Source organism: Sprattus sprattus (assembly GCF_963457725.1).
Source record: "Sprattus sprattus genome assembly, chromosome: 6".
Classification (NCBI taxonomy): Eukaryota; Metazoa; Chordata; class Actinopteri; order Clupeiformes; family Clupeidae; genus Sprattus; species Sprattus sprattus.
In genome coordinates, this window is record NC_137925.1 from 25,367,782 (window position 1) to 25,381,130 (window position 13,349).

Here is a 13,349-nt window from a genome sequence, read left to right on the forward strand (position 1 = left end):
ATATGACTTCAACACTTTTAGTGCGATAAGGGGCACCTAACAGAACCTGTGGTGGATTTAGAAATGTCATTAATTTTTCATTTTTTTCACACAACTAAACATGTATTCTGAAAAATCAGGAATACTCAAAACATTTTTAATTGTTTATTCCCCAGTTTACACAGCATACATATGTATATATATATGGGGGCCAATTTCAATCAGTATAAGCACAAAATTCATAAACATTAACATATACATTTATACTTTAGCTTGATGATGGGTATACATTCTTATAAGTGTATACTCATATGTTCTTTACAGTTTAATGCTTAAATTGATGTAAAATCATTGCATCTTTTTTAACTCTATCTGAAAGATTATGCACTAGAGAAAACTGGTGATTAATGATGGTTGTTAATAGAAAAAACTAGTTTAGTTGTTAAATAATCATAGCTTTGCAAACAATCAGTATGAAGGTGTATATGAATTCAATTAAAAGTCAAACCAAATCTCTAATGTCTAGATTGTTGATAAAAGAGACATGTTTCCAGTGAATCAAGGTGGGTTACTCTGTTTAAATGTCACAAATTGATGCGGTGAGGAATCCATGATCTCCATCAATATTTCACTGCTAGGTGGGCCTTGGCTGGAGTCAGAGTTTGCAGACAGGGTTTCGTTCACACTTTTTTCTAATCTGAGGAGAGAAGAGATAGATACTTTATGAAACACAAAATTGGTCCAATGTTTAGCCTATGGAACATATTTAGGTAATCAAGGTAGACATATAGATCAGACATTTAAATGTTTGTTGGAAATTGTTTAGAACGGTTGTTTTGGAAATTGTTTAGGATTATCTTACATGGTAAAGGAGCCAGTTTTCTGCTGTTTTTCTAGTTAGAAAAAGAACAAAATATCTGTTAATTCATGATGTTTAGAAAAAGAGTAGGCCTAGCAGAAGGGTCTATATTTGACAGATTGAAATATGGCATGGAATGGAAAGGATCAAAATATGTATACATTATTTGGTACTTACTTTTGAACACCAGTATGGTTATAGCAGTAACTACAATGAAAAGTCCCAAAACTGGCACGATCCACTGAACAATGTTGTGTCTTTCTGGCATCTGTTTGTAAAGCCAAACCAATTACATTACAAGATAATCCCCATCTTTACCACTTTATATCTTCAATGAGCATCTGTTGTCTTTACTCTCAACAGCAAGAGACCATAGACAGTTTGTGGTCAGCTAAATACCTGAACTATAACTATACAGTATGTGAGGAGACAAAATATATATTTGGTTCACCTTTCTCATATCTGGAACACTTGATGTTGACATGTTGACCGTTTCATGAACTACAGGGTAAAGTGGAGATAATTGAAACGTAATGAAGTACAATTAAGTTATCTAATGTCACCATTAATCTCTGTTTATTTCACTAAACAAGTGAAAAAAGTAATTCAACAGCATTTATTAGTAAGACCATTCCTTCTGAATGGAGGTCTGCAACTGCAGTAATGTAGTGACACTCAGGTTCAGTTATACTAGTGCATTATACAGTATGTCCTCACCAAACATTAAACTGGCATTTGAAAGCGTACAGTACCTGGCAGAGACATGTAAGTGTCTGTCCTTAAGGTTTCCTCAGTTGTTGACTCTGGTTGCTCTGTTGTGCAGAACAAAAATGTGAATGTATGCCATGATATGTGCAATGGACATGGTTCAAAACTATGGTTTAGAAATATAAAATGTGCTTGCTATAAAATATGCACTTCAACAACAGCAAGCAAAAAAGTTAAATAAAGAAATTCTGTTCTCCTCAAACTAAACAGTAGATTTAGTTGCCGTGGTTTTAGTTGGCTTCATTAGAGAAAAATACTGAAAGGACAGTATAGCGAGGTACCTGTTTGTATTGGTGAGGATTGTGCAGTGGACATCCCAATCATCTGTGCTGCCTTAGATGATGAATGTACAGCATGCGTAGGTTGTCCAACTTGTTGAAAAAAAGCAATGGCATTTCATTTGAATGTTTAATGAAATGAGTAAACGAAAAAATTATGTGATGTGGCATTATTTATTGACAGTTATAATTTGTAGTTGAGCATAATTAGTAGTGCATCATTTCTTATGTTCTCCAAAACATTTAACAATTTGTATTCATTCTTTATTTGTATTGACTTACTGGTTGGCCTTGGTGTTCTTTCTACCAAAGTTGTGGCAGGCCGTGTAGTAGTGGTTAGAAGCTCTACAGTAGGATCTTGGACTAAAACAAAATCCACACAGCCACAATAAGTCTTGGTTTTTACTCTACACGTACACTATGTACAAGTGCACAAAATGGGTGTGAAATGGGCGACTTGCAAATGTTGAGATTCTAAAGGATTTTCATAGTTGTCCAGGCAGCCCCGTCTAAATCTGTTATTATGTTTACTTTTTACTTGTCTATTCTGCTATCTCCAGACATTGATTCTAGTTTCCTTTGGCCTTACTTGTTACTCATAGTGTAACGCAATTGTGTTATTGTGTCCTTTGTTGCTAGAGCTGACTATGGGCAAATATAAGGGCATAGTGTTGATGTAAGTTCATGACTGTAAGCCATTATCTAACTACATATGTGATATATGTCACAAAAGTTTAATGGCACTTTCATTACATACAGTTTGTTATCCATTCTGTTTCTGTGGTGGCTGTGGTTCCTACAGTAGTGGATTCTGTGGTAGTTCTAGGAGCTGAAAATAGAACAAATATTAATAGTCATGAAGTCAAACTACTCAACACCTCAACCTTTGGTTTATCATTATGATGTTGTGTGTAGACTTACTTGTTGCCACAGTAGTTTCTAGAGTAGTGGTCTCTGCAGAAGTTGTTGGGGCTTTTGTTGTCGTTGTTGGGGCTTCTGTTGTCTTCGTCGTCGCTGTCGCCGTCGTTGTTTTTGTTGTTGTTGTTGTTGTTGTTGTTGTTGTTGTTGTTGTTGTTGGAGCTGTAAACATACCATGAACATAAAAACAAAATTTGATATCTTTTTTTTTTTCTAGAACGATGGCATTTTATCACCAGCATATTTACCAGCGTGTACGCGGAGATCCACATGAGTTTTTTGATCATTGAACCATCCTGGAATGTCCACTCTGCAGCCATAGGTTCCGCTGTCTTGCTCTCTAGCACTGAAGATAGTCAAAGCAACATCTCCCACATTGCCACGTCTGTTGACTAGCTGATATCGCCAAGATAATTTTTCGGTCACCTTTAAGCCATCTGTTTGAATAATCTGGTTACCACAGCCTTTTGATGGCAGTGGGCCTTTGCCCCAACAGATAGACAAAGTGCCGTAGTATGTGCTATCATATTTGCAAGGCAGAGTAACACTCTGTCCTATATATCCATATACAGTAACTGCTGATCCATTATCTGAAAGACAGTCACATCAAACAACATTTTCAACAAAACAACAGCAACATTTTACAGTTAATTTCAAACATTGCTTAAACATAATATAAACTGTTTTACAAGTAGGTTACAATATAGGTCAATGTTATTCTTTAATAACCACTTGGGCACTGAATTATTGCAGTACAGTTGTATATATCCAATAGCCTAACTAGTTAGTAACAAAACACTGTTCTGAAAATGTCAATCATTTTTACTGACATTTGTCTTGAGAATGATGTGGTTGAAGATGCCCATTCTTTTTGAACCTCACAATATGTTAATGAAAAAAAGTGCCTTTAACCTAATAGCAATTTTGTTATTGTACATACATCGCATTGCAGAGCAGTTATCAATCATTCTTATTAGTAGGCTATGTTGCATCTGGGGTTGCAGTTTTAGAATGAGATATCTAATGAGATATCTTACCAATTAGATGACCGAGAAGCAGCCAGAAGACAGCGATGAACTGTTGCTTCGTCATGGTGTAATGCTCTCTGAATTCCTTAGCTTGTCTGTAAACTCTCCCTTTTGATCAAGTGACTCCCCGAATCAGCTAACATCATCAATAATGTTGGGTTAAGCAGGTCAAGAAGTGAAAATCGTGGTCTCTGTTCTGCATGAATGGCACATCTCATTTGGTGGAAGGGGAAATTGCTCTTCTGCTCGCTTCCTAAAATGTTCACCAAAGAGCCAAACATATTTATGTTAGGACATGTCCTGATGTATAGTCTTGTATTGTAGTAGATATTAACTATATCTGTGGACATCAGAATGACACAAGCCCCAATATAGCTTCAAAATCAAAACATTTCAGCAGTAAAATTGATTCTAGCATTTCAGCTAGTCCTGTGAGTTTGAAAATTAAGCATAAGCTTCAGTCTTGTCCAGAAAGATAGTTTGCATTGAAGTTTACACTTTGTTAGAATAATGTTCTTACTTAGAAACAACTTGAAGTGGCAGGGAAAAATTCAAGGATGCAATTTTTTTTCTTGCTCAGTTGAAGAACAACAACGTGATCTTCTAAGACAAGTGGAAGTTTGACAGAGAAGTTAAACCTTGAAACTTACAAGCTGGTGATTTCCCAGAAAAGCTGTCCCAAACTTGACTTGTAAGCAGATTGCAAATGGCACACAACTGGCATAAGTAAGCAAAACTTATGCAACAGGCTTTGAATCACTGTTCAACTAGTTGAAAATAGTTCCTCTGAGAAATGTAGCAAGTGCACTTTCTTGTAGACCATGTAGAAAAGACATACTCTGTAGCAAAACACTGAGTTAAATTACACGTTGGTCTTAAAAACCCATCCAGCCTGGCTGGCCTGGAATGAAGAATCGTGTTGGATATCACAACTGATCATTTCGAATGACAATGACAATGTTTAGTGGAGAGCACATTCCTAACACATTCTGCTGCTGCAGGAACTGATATCATTCCACTGTTTTGTTGGAGACAGAGAAAATCCTGATGGCAGTATCGTTTCCAAACCTGTTCAATATCACTCCTCAGACCTGGTCTTTTAATATCATGTATAACATTTTTTTTTACAACAGTCATGTGAACATAAGATGATATATGATAAGATGATAAATAATGCATCTATGAATTTTAAGCAAATGCGATTGTCCTGCTTGTGTTCAGGAATTAAAGGTAAATGACAAGAAAAATACTCTTGGTCCAGTATGGGTTGATTTAAACCCAGCATTTTAGATGCATGATATGAGTATGAGATTACATCTCAAAAACCCAGAACAAAGCTGGATTCAAAAAGCAGGTGAAGCAACACCTCATGGCTGTTAGTATGTATTACTAATTTTTATTTATCTACTCACTTATCCTTTTTTCCTATTTGTCATCTGTTGTTTTTGTGTGTGATGGTTAGGTTATTTAGTTGTTGTTTTTTTCCTTTCTTTTATCTGGTGTTTGTATGTTGATTTCTTCTTTGTTATGTGTCTTTTTCCCTTTCCTTTATCTGTTGTTTGTATGTTGATGTCTTCTTTGTTATATGCTTTTCCTTCTTTTATCTGTTGTTTGGTACGTTGTTTTCTTGTGTGGACCCCAGGAAGAGTAGCTGGTGTCTTTGGCATCAGCTAATGGGGATCCGAATCAAATCAAATCAAATCAAATGATGGGCATGACATTTACACTGCGTTTTAGGCTAGATGTTACTCATAATGAGTGTACACGCCCAGACACTCATACCGCATTTTAGGCTAGATCTTACTGATAGTAGGTGTATACACACAGACACTTATACCGCATTTTAGGCTAGATCTTACTGATATTTGATGTTACTCACAATTACTGGCACCCCTGCATTTAATAGTTTGTACAACCACCCTTTGCCAATACAACACCACTGTAAAATAAGAAAAATAAGCTTGGGTCCTCTTCCATGTAAGTTTGTAACAGTTCCAATGGATTTTAACTTTAAATGTTTTGCCCTAACGGTAGATATTGGTATTTACAGGTGATTTAGCTATTTATTATAGACATTTCCTGACTTATGAAGGTCAACACACTTTTCCCTTATTTTATTTGTGTGTTCTCATATCTTTCCCATGTTACAGAATGAATAAATTTGGCCTCTGTGTTACCTCATATTTATACTGAAGTGAAACAGGAAGTCATGGATAACCTCTTGAAAGTTCCTCCGTGATCACTCTGAACACTCTGATGAACTCAAAAAAGTAAACTATAAATGGACAAAATGCTTCTGTTTCATTTTGTTTCTAAGAATGTCAATAATTGTGGCCGTGTGATTTTGTAAAAAAAATATTATTTCCTGCCTTTTCCCCCCAGAATAAATGTACTAAAATTCAAGGCTGGAATTTTTTGTTTTCAAGAGACTGTCCTTTGACTCTTTACTTTTGTTGTCGTTGATGTGTTTCTCTGTTGAATTTGAATGAACCTGAACTTGTGGTTACGATGTGCTCCGTCTCAATATTGTTCAATTACTCAAAACAGAAAATGTAAATTGTCTTTGTTTTTGTCCTCTCTCCGGCCTTGTGATATTTCTGAAATTGTATTAATTTTAGGTTTTGCTGTTCACACTCTTTCACAATGAAAATACACACAAGTAAAAATTCATGATGGTTATTCATTTAAAACAGGTTCAATCTCTTGCGTAAAATGATATTTTATTTGTCTGTAAAAAACAACATCATTCACATGAATTGTTCACACTTAAAACAATTTGTTACATCTCGACTTAAGAAATCACAATAAGAAATGGAATGACATTTTAAGAGTCCAGCTTTTTTCATCAAGGAGGAATATAGTCACTGTAAGATCTTTTCTGCATCTGTGGTGTTGTCCTGTTTCTTAAACTTCTCAGACTGTTGTGTCGTTTCTGCTGTCTCGCAGTCGATGGGCACTACCCTCTCTGAGATGGCAGGAGTCTGTTTCCCTGAGGCTTTAATGTGAAGCTTTCCATCAGACAGACTGCAGGTCACAGCCTCAGGATTCACCCCGTCTTGGAGATCAAACTCCCTCCTGAACGCCTGAACCCTGTAGAAGTAGGAGCCTTTTCCGTCATCATGCTTCTTCTCAGATTTGCCGCTCACTTGTAGCTTGTTGCCCACCTGCTTGACTGAGAGATCTTCAGGAGAAAAGTCTTTAGTGTCCAGTGTTAGAGCAAAACCATCTCCCTTCTTCTCTAGATTGCAAGGAAGTGGATGAACCTCCCCTGAAGCTGGGATTTGGTCAATCTCCTGAAAGAAGTGATGTTCAAGATTCTTCAGGAGCTCCAAACTGCTCTTCATATCCTCTATGTTTCTCAGCATGAGATCTCTGTGAGTGTCTAGAGGTTGGACCTGTGGCCAGAGACTGCGGACAGGCCAGTAGAAGTCCACATAGGGGCTGAGGGAGGGCTGGAATCCATGTAGGCTCAGCATTTTCAGAGTTGAGAGTTGGTAGTTCTTGCTGTGGTTACTGCTCTTAGCGTAGCCTTGGATTTGTCTGTTCTGCTTCAGCACAGTGAGCTTTCCCAGCTTTATATCCTGCCTCTTGAAGTTCCAGGCAGTTCCTGAACGTTCCAGCCAATGCCATAATTTACCACTGTGTGTCACCCCGGAGCATGAGGATGACGTCACATCTGACAGGTTCTAAATCTGGGTGGGGTGAGCAATATGGATTCGTTGCATACCTTTTCACACTCACAGGATACACTTATGTGAAACTGATGTCATGTTGATCACTTGTTGTGAAGTAGGTGATGTATTCAGTGAAATTCATTTAAAAATAATCAAGCTATCAATTAGCATAGCCATAGTGAAATCTGCAAACTGTGCTTTCCCAACAAATACATACATTTCATCAAGTGTTTATGTTTGTAAAAATAGATATGTTCATTGTATTGTTATTTCTGATAACAAAACTGATATTTTCTTTCTCCATGAAAACGTATAATATGCTATTTAAATAGTTGTAAAGTTAACTAAACTTAACATTAATCATCTTGTCTGTGAAAAAAACAAAACATAAAAACTATAATTTTATATAATTATGGCACAAATTAACTTCCATACATCAGTTATCGTACAGTTTCGTGCTGGAGAGATTTTCCTTTGAATTTATGCCGTTGATACTGTGGACATCAATTTTATTCTGTAAGTCGATGTGTTTTTCTATGAAATTTGATTGAATGATCCTGAACTTGTGGTTACGATGTGCTCCATCTCAATATTGCTCAATTACTTAAAACACATTTTTTTATTGTCTGTTTTCATCCTCTCTGGCCTTGTGATTTTTCTGAAATTGTATTCATTTTAGGTTTTGCTGTTCACACTCTATGAACAGATGCACAAGTAAAGATTTATGATGGTTATTCATTGACAACAGGTTCAATCTCTTACGTAAAGTGATATTTTATTTGTCTGTAAAAAACAAGGTGATTGACATGAATTGTTCACATTTGAAATGAGTTGTTACATCTCGCTTTAACAAATCTAAATGAGAAATGGAATAACATTTTAAGAGTCCAGCTTTTTTAATCAAGAAGGAATATAATCTTTTTCACATATAAAAAACAATTATTACATTTGGTGTCATAGAATCTAAATAAGTAACTTAATGACTTTCAAAAAGTACATATTTTTTAATAATAAAGAAGGAATATAGAGTCTATTTCCAACAACATTGTGTTCACTGTTGGATCTTTTCTGCGTCTGTGGTGTTGTCCTCTTTCGCCATCTTCTCTGACTCTTGTGTCGTTTCTGCTGTCTTGCAGTCGATGGGCACTACCCTCTCTGAGATGGCAGGAGTCTGTTTTCCTGTGGCTTCAATGTGAAGCTTTCCATCAGACAGACTGCAGGTCACAGCCTCAGGATTCACCCAGTCTGGGAGATCAAACTCCCTCCTGAACGCCTGAACCCTGTAGAAGTAGGAGCCTTTTCCATCATCATGCTTCTTCTCAGATTTGCCGCTCACTTGTAGCTTGTTGCCCACCTGCTTGACTGAGAGATCTTCAGGAGAAAAGTCTTTAGTGTCCAGTGTTAGAGCAAAACCATCTCCCTTCTTCTCTAGATTGCAAGGAAGTGGATGGCCCTCCCCTGAAGCTGGGATTTGGTCAATCTCCTGAAAGAAGTGATGTTCAAGATTCTTCAGGAGCTCCAAACTGCTCTTCATATCCTCTTTGTTTCTCAGCATGAGATCTCTGTGAGTGTCTAGAGGTTGGACCTGTGGCCAGAGACTGCGGACAGGCCAGTAGAAGTCCACATAGGGGCTGAGGGAGGGCTGGAATCCATGTAGGCTCAGCATTTTCAGAGTTGAGAGTTGGTAGTTCTTGCTGTGGTTACTGCTCTTAGCGTAGCCTTGGATTTGTCTGTTCTGCTTCAGCACAGTGAGCTTTCCCAGCTTTATATCCTGCCTCTTGAAGTTCCAGGCAGTTCCTGAACGTTCCAGCCAATGCCATAATTTACCACTGTGTGTCACCTCGGAGCATGAGGATGACGTCACATCTGACAGGTTCTAAATCTGGGTGGGGTGAGCAATATGGATTCTTTGCATACCTTTTCACACTCACAGGATACACTTATGTGAAACTGATGTCATGTTGATCACTTGTTGTGAAGTAGGTGATGTATTCAGTGAAATTAATTTAAAAATAATCAAGCTATCAATTAGCATAGCCATAGTGAAATCTGCAAACTGTGCTTTCCCAACAAATACATACATTTCATCAAGTGTTTATGTTTGTAAAAATAGATATGTTCATTGTATTGTTATTTCTGATAACAAAACTGATATTTTCTTTCTCCATGAAAACGTATAATATGCTATTTAAATAGTTGTAAAGTTAACTAAACTTAACATTAATCATCTTGTCTGTGAAAGAAACAAAACATAAAAACTATAATTTTATATAATTATGGCACAAATTAACTTCTATTACATCAGTTATCGTACAGTTTCGTGCTGGAGAGATTTTCCTTTGAATTTATGCCGTTGATACCGTGGACATCAATTTTATTCTGTAAGTCCTTGATGTGTTTTTCTATGAAATTTGATTGAATGATCCTGAACTTGTGGTTACGATGTGCTCCATCTCAATATTGCTCAATTACTTAAAACACATTTTTTTATTGTCTGTTTTCATCCTCTCTGGCCTTGTGATTTTTCTGAAATTGTATTCATTTTAGGTTTTGCTGTTCACACTCTATGAACAGATGCACAAGTAAAGATTCATGATGGTTATTCATTGACAACAGGTTCAATCTCTTACGTAAAGTGATATTTTATTTGTCTGTAAAAAACAAGGTGATTGACATGAATTGTTCACATTTGAAATGAGTTGTTACATCTCGCTTTAAGAAAACTAAATGAGAAATGGAATAACATTTTAAGAGTCCAGCTTTTTTAATCAAGAAGGAATATAATCTTTTTCACATATAAAAAACAATTATTACATTTGGTGTCATAGAATCTAAATAAGTAACTTAATGACTTTCAAAAAGTACATATTTTTTAATAATAAAGAAGGAATATAGAGTCTATTTCCAACAACATTGTGTTCACTGTTGGATCTTTTCTGCGTCTGTGGTGTTGTCCTCTTTCGCCATCTTCTCTGACTCTTGTGTCGTTTCTGCTGTCTTGCAGTCGATGGGCACTACCCTCTCTGAGATGGCAGGAGTCTGTTTCCCTGAGGCTTTAATGTGAAGCTTTCCATCAGACAGACTGCAGGTCACAGCCTCAGGATTCACCCCGTCTTGGAGATCAAACTCCCTCCTGAACGCCTGAACCCTGTAGAAGTAGGAGCCTTTTCCATCATCATGCTTCTTCTCAGATTTGCCGCTCACTTGTAGCTTGTTGCCCACCTGCTTGACTGAGAGATCTTCAGGAGAAAAGTCTTTAGTGTCCAGTGTTAGAGCAAAACCATCTCCCTTCTTCTCTAGATTGCAAGGAAGTGGATGAACCTCCCCTGAAGCTGGGATTTGGTCAATCTCCTGAAAGAAGTGATGTTCAAGATTCTTCAGGAGCTCCAAACTGCTCTTCATATCCTCTATGTTTCTCAGCATGAGATCTCTGTGAGTGTCTAGAGGTTGGACCTGTGGCCAGAGACTGCGGACAGGCCAGTAGAAGTCCACATAGGGGCTGAGGGAGGGCTGGAATCCATGTAGGCTCAGCATTTTCAGAGTTGAGAGTTGGTAGTTCTTGCTGTGGTTACTGCTCTTAGCGTAGCCTTGGATTTGTCTGTTCTGCTTCAGCACAGTGAGCTTTCCCAGCTTTATATCCTGCCTCTTGAAGTTCCAGGCAGTTCCTGAACGTTCCAGCCAATGCCATAATTTACCACTGTGTGTCACCCCGGAGCATGAGGATGACGTCACATCTGACAGGTTCTAAATCTGGGTGGGGTGAGCAATATGGATTCGTTGCATACCTTTTCACACTCACAGGATACACTTATGTGAAACTGATGTCATGTTGATCACTTGTTGTGAAGTAGGTGATGTATTCAGTGAAATTCATTTAAAAATAATCAAGCTATCAATTAGCATAGCCATAGTGAAATCTGCAAACTGTGCTTTCCCAACAAATACATACATTTCATCAAGTGTTTATGTTTGTAAAAATAGATATGTTCATTGTATTGTTATTTCTGATAACAAAACTGATATTTTCTTTCTCCATGAAAACGTATAATATGCTATTTAAATAGTTGTAAAGTTAACTAAACTTAACATTAATCATCTTGTCTGTGAAAAAAAAAAACATAAAAACTATAATTTTATATAATTATGGCACAAATTAACTTCTATTACATCAGTTATCGTACAGTTTCGTGCTGGAGAGATTTTCCTTTGAATTCATGCCGTTGATACCGTGGACATCAATTTTATTCTGTAAGTCCTTGATGTGTTTTTCTATGAAATTTGATTGAATGATCCTGAACTTGTGGTTACGATGTGCTCCATCTCAATATTGCTCAATTACTTAAAACACATTTTTTTATTGTCTGTTTTCATCCTCTCTGGCCTTGTGTTTTTTCTGAAATTGTATTCATTTTAGGTTTTGCTGTTCACACTCTATGAACAGATGCACAAGTAAAGATTCATGATGGTTATTCATTGACAACAGGTTCAATCTCTTACGTAAGGTGATATTTTATTTGTCTGTAAAAAAACAAGGTGATTGACATGAATTGTTCACATTTGAAATGAGTTGTTACATCTCGCTTTAAGAAATCTAAATGAGAAATGGAATAACATTTTAAGAGTCCAGCTTTTTTAATAAAGAAGGAATATAATCTTTTTCACATATAAAAAACAATTATTACATTTGGTGTCATAGAATCACAATAAGTAACTTAATGACTTTCAAAAAGTACATATTTTTTTATAATAAAGAAGGAATATAGAGTCTATTTCCAACAACATTGTGTTCACTGTTGGATCTTTTCTGCGTCTGTGGTGTTGTCCTCTTTCGCCATCTTCTCTGACTCTTGTGTCGTTTCTGCTGTCTTGCAGTCGATGGGCACTACCCTCTCTGAGATGGCAGGAGTCTGTTTCCCTGAGGCTTTAATGTGAAGCTTTCCATCAGACAGACTGCAGGTCACAGCCTCAGGATTCACCCCGTCTTGGAGATCAAACTCCCTCCTGAACGCCTGAACCCTGTAGAAGTAGGAGCCTTTTCCATCATCATGCTTCTTCTCAGATTTGCCGCTCACTTGTAGCTTGTTGCCCACCTGCTTGACTGAGAGATCTTCAGGAGAAAAGTCTTTAGTGTCCAGTGTTAGAGCAAAACCATCTCCCTTCTTCTCTAGATTGCAAGGAAGTGGATGAACCTCCCCTGAAGCTGGGATTTGGTCAATCTCCTGAAAGAAGTGATGTTCAAGATTCTTCAGGAGCTCCAAACTGCTCTTCATATCCTCTATGTTTCTCAGCATGAGATCTCTGTGAGTGTCTAGAGGTTGGACCTGTGGCCAGAGACTGCGGACAGGCCAGTAGAAGTCCACATAGGGGCTGAGGGAGGGCTGGAATCCATGTAGGCTCAGCATTTTCAGAGTTGAGAGTTGGTAGTTCTTGCTGTGGTTACTGCTCTTAGCGTAGCCTTGGATTTGTCTGTTCTGCTTCAGCACAGTGAGCTTTCCCAGCTTTATATCCTGCCTCTTGAAGTTCCAGGCAGTTCCTGAACGTTCCAGCCAATGCCATAATTTACCACTGTGTGTCACCCCGGAGCATGAGGATGACGTCACATCTGACAGGTTCTAAATCTGGGTGGGGTGAGCAATATGGATTCGTTGCATACCTTTTCACACTTACAGGATACACTTATGTGAAACTGATGTCATGTTGATCACTTGTTGTGAAGTAGGTGATGTATTCAGTGAAATTCATTTAAAAATAATCAAGCTATCAATTAGCATAGCCATAGTGAAATCTGCAAACTGTGCTTTCCCAACAAATACATACATTTAATCAAGTGTTTATGTTTGTAAAA

At 37.4% G+C, this 13,349-nt stretch overlaps 5 protein-coding genes across 5 annotated transcripts; all 5 read right to left on the bottom strand.

Annotated features, from left to right (window-relative positions):
• Positions 1-537: 537 nt before the first annotated feature.
• Positions 538-3,894, bottom strand: LOC308367085 (uncharacterized protein; the record flags this gene model as incomplete). Its single annotated transcript, XM_080840906.1, has 11 exons — positions 538-676; positions 842-872; positions 1,016-1,106; positions 1,290-1,339; positions 1,591-1,650; positions 1,888-1,977; positions 2,167-2,247; positions 2,642-2,713; positions 2,806-2,964; positions 3,051-3,392; positions 3,840-3,894. The coding sequence occupies 11 exons, from the start codon at positions 3,892-3,894 to the stop codon at positions 538-540; spliced, it is 1,170 nt and encodes a 389-aa protein (XP_080697032.1).
• Positions 3,895-6,691: 2,797 nt separating this feature from the next.
• Positions 6,692-7,306, bottom strand: LOC308366843 (heat shock protein 30-like; the record flags this gene model as incomplete). Its single annotated transcript, XM_080840605.1, has 1 exon — positions 6,692-7,306. One exon carries the CDS (start codon positions 7,304-7,306, stop codon positions 6,692-6,694), a length of 615 nt encoding a protein of 204 aa, XP_080696731.1.
• A 1,222-nt stretch (positions 7,307-8,528) lies between these two features.
• On the bottom strand, positions 8,529-9,170 carry LOC308366396 (heat shock protein 30-like; the record flags this gene model as incomplete). Its single annotated transcript, XM_080840082.1, has 1 exon — positions 8,529-9,170. The coding sequence occupies one exon, from the start codon at positions 9,168-9,170 to the stop codon at positions 8,556-8,558; it is 615 nt and encodes a 204-aa protein (XP_080696208.1). The 3' UTR covers positions 8,529-8,555.
• Positions 9,171-10,393: 1,223 nt separating this feature from the next.
• On the bottom strand, positions 10,394-11,065 carry LOC308366693 (heat shock protein 30-like). Its single transcript, XM_080840423.1, has one exon. It carries the CDS (start codon positions 11,036-11,038, stop codon positions 10,424-10,426), a length of 615 nt encoding a protein of 204 aa, XP_080696549.1. The 5' UTR covers positions 11,039-11,065; the 3' UTR covers positions 10,394-10,423.
• A 1,226-nt stretch (positions 11,066-12,291) lies between these two features.
• Positions 12,292-12,933, bottom strand: LOC308367518 (heat shock protein 30-like; the record flags this gene model as incomplete). The annotated part of the gene is made up of 1 exon (XM_080841455.1): positions 12,292-12,933. The coding sequence occupies exon 1, from the start codon at positions 12,904-12,906 to the stop codon at positions 12,292-12,294; it is 615 nt and encodes a 204-aa protein (XP_080697581.1). The 5' UTR covers positions 12,907-12,933.
• Between the last annotated feature and the right edge of the window lie 416 nt (positions 12,934-13,349).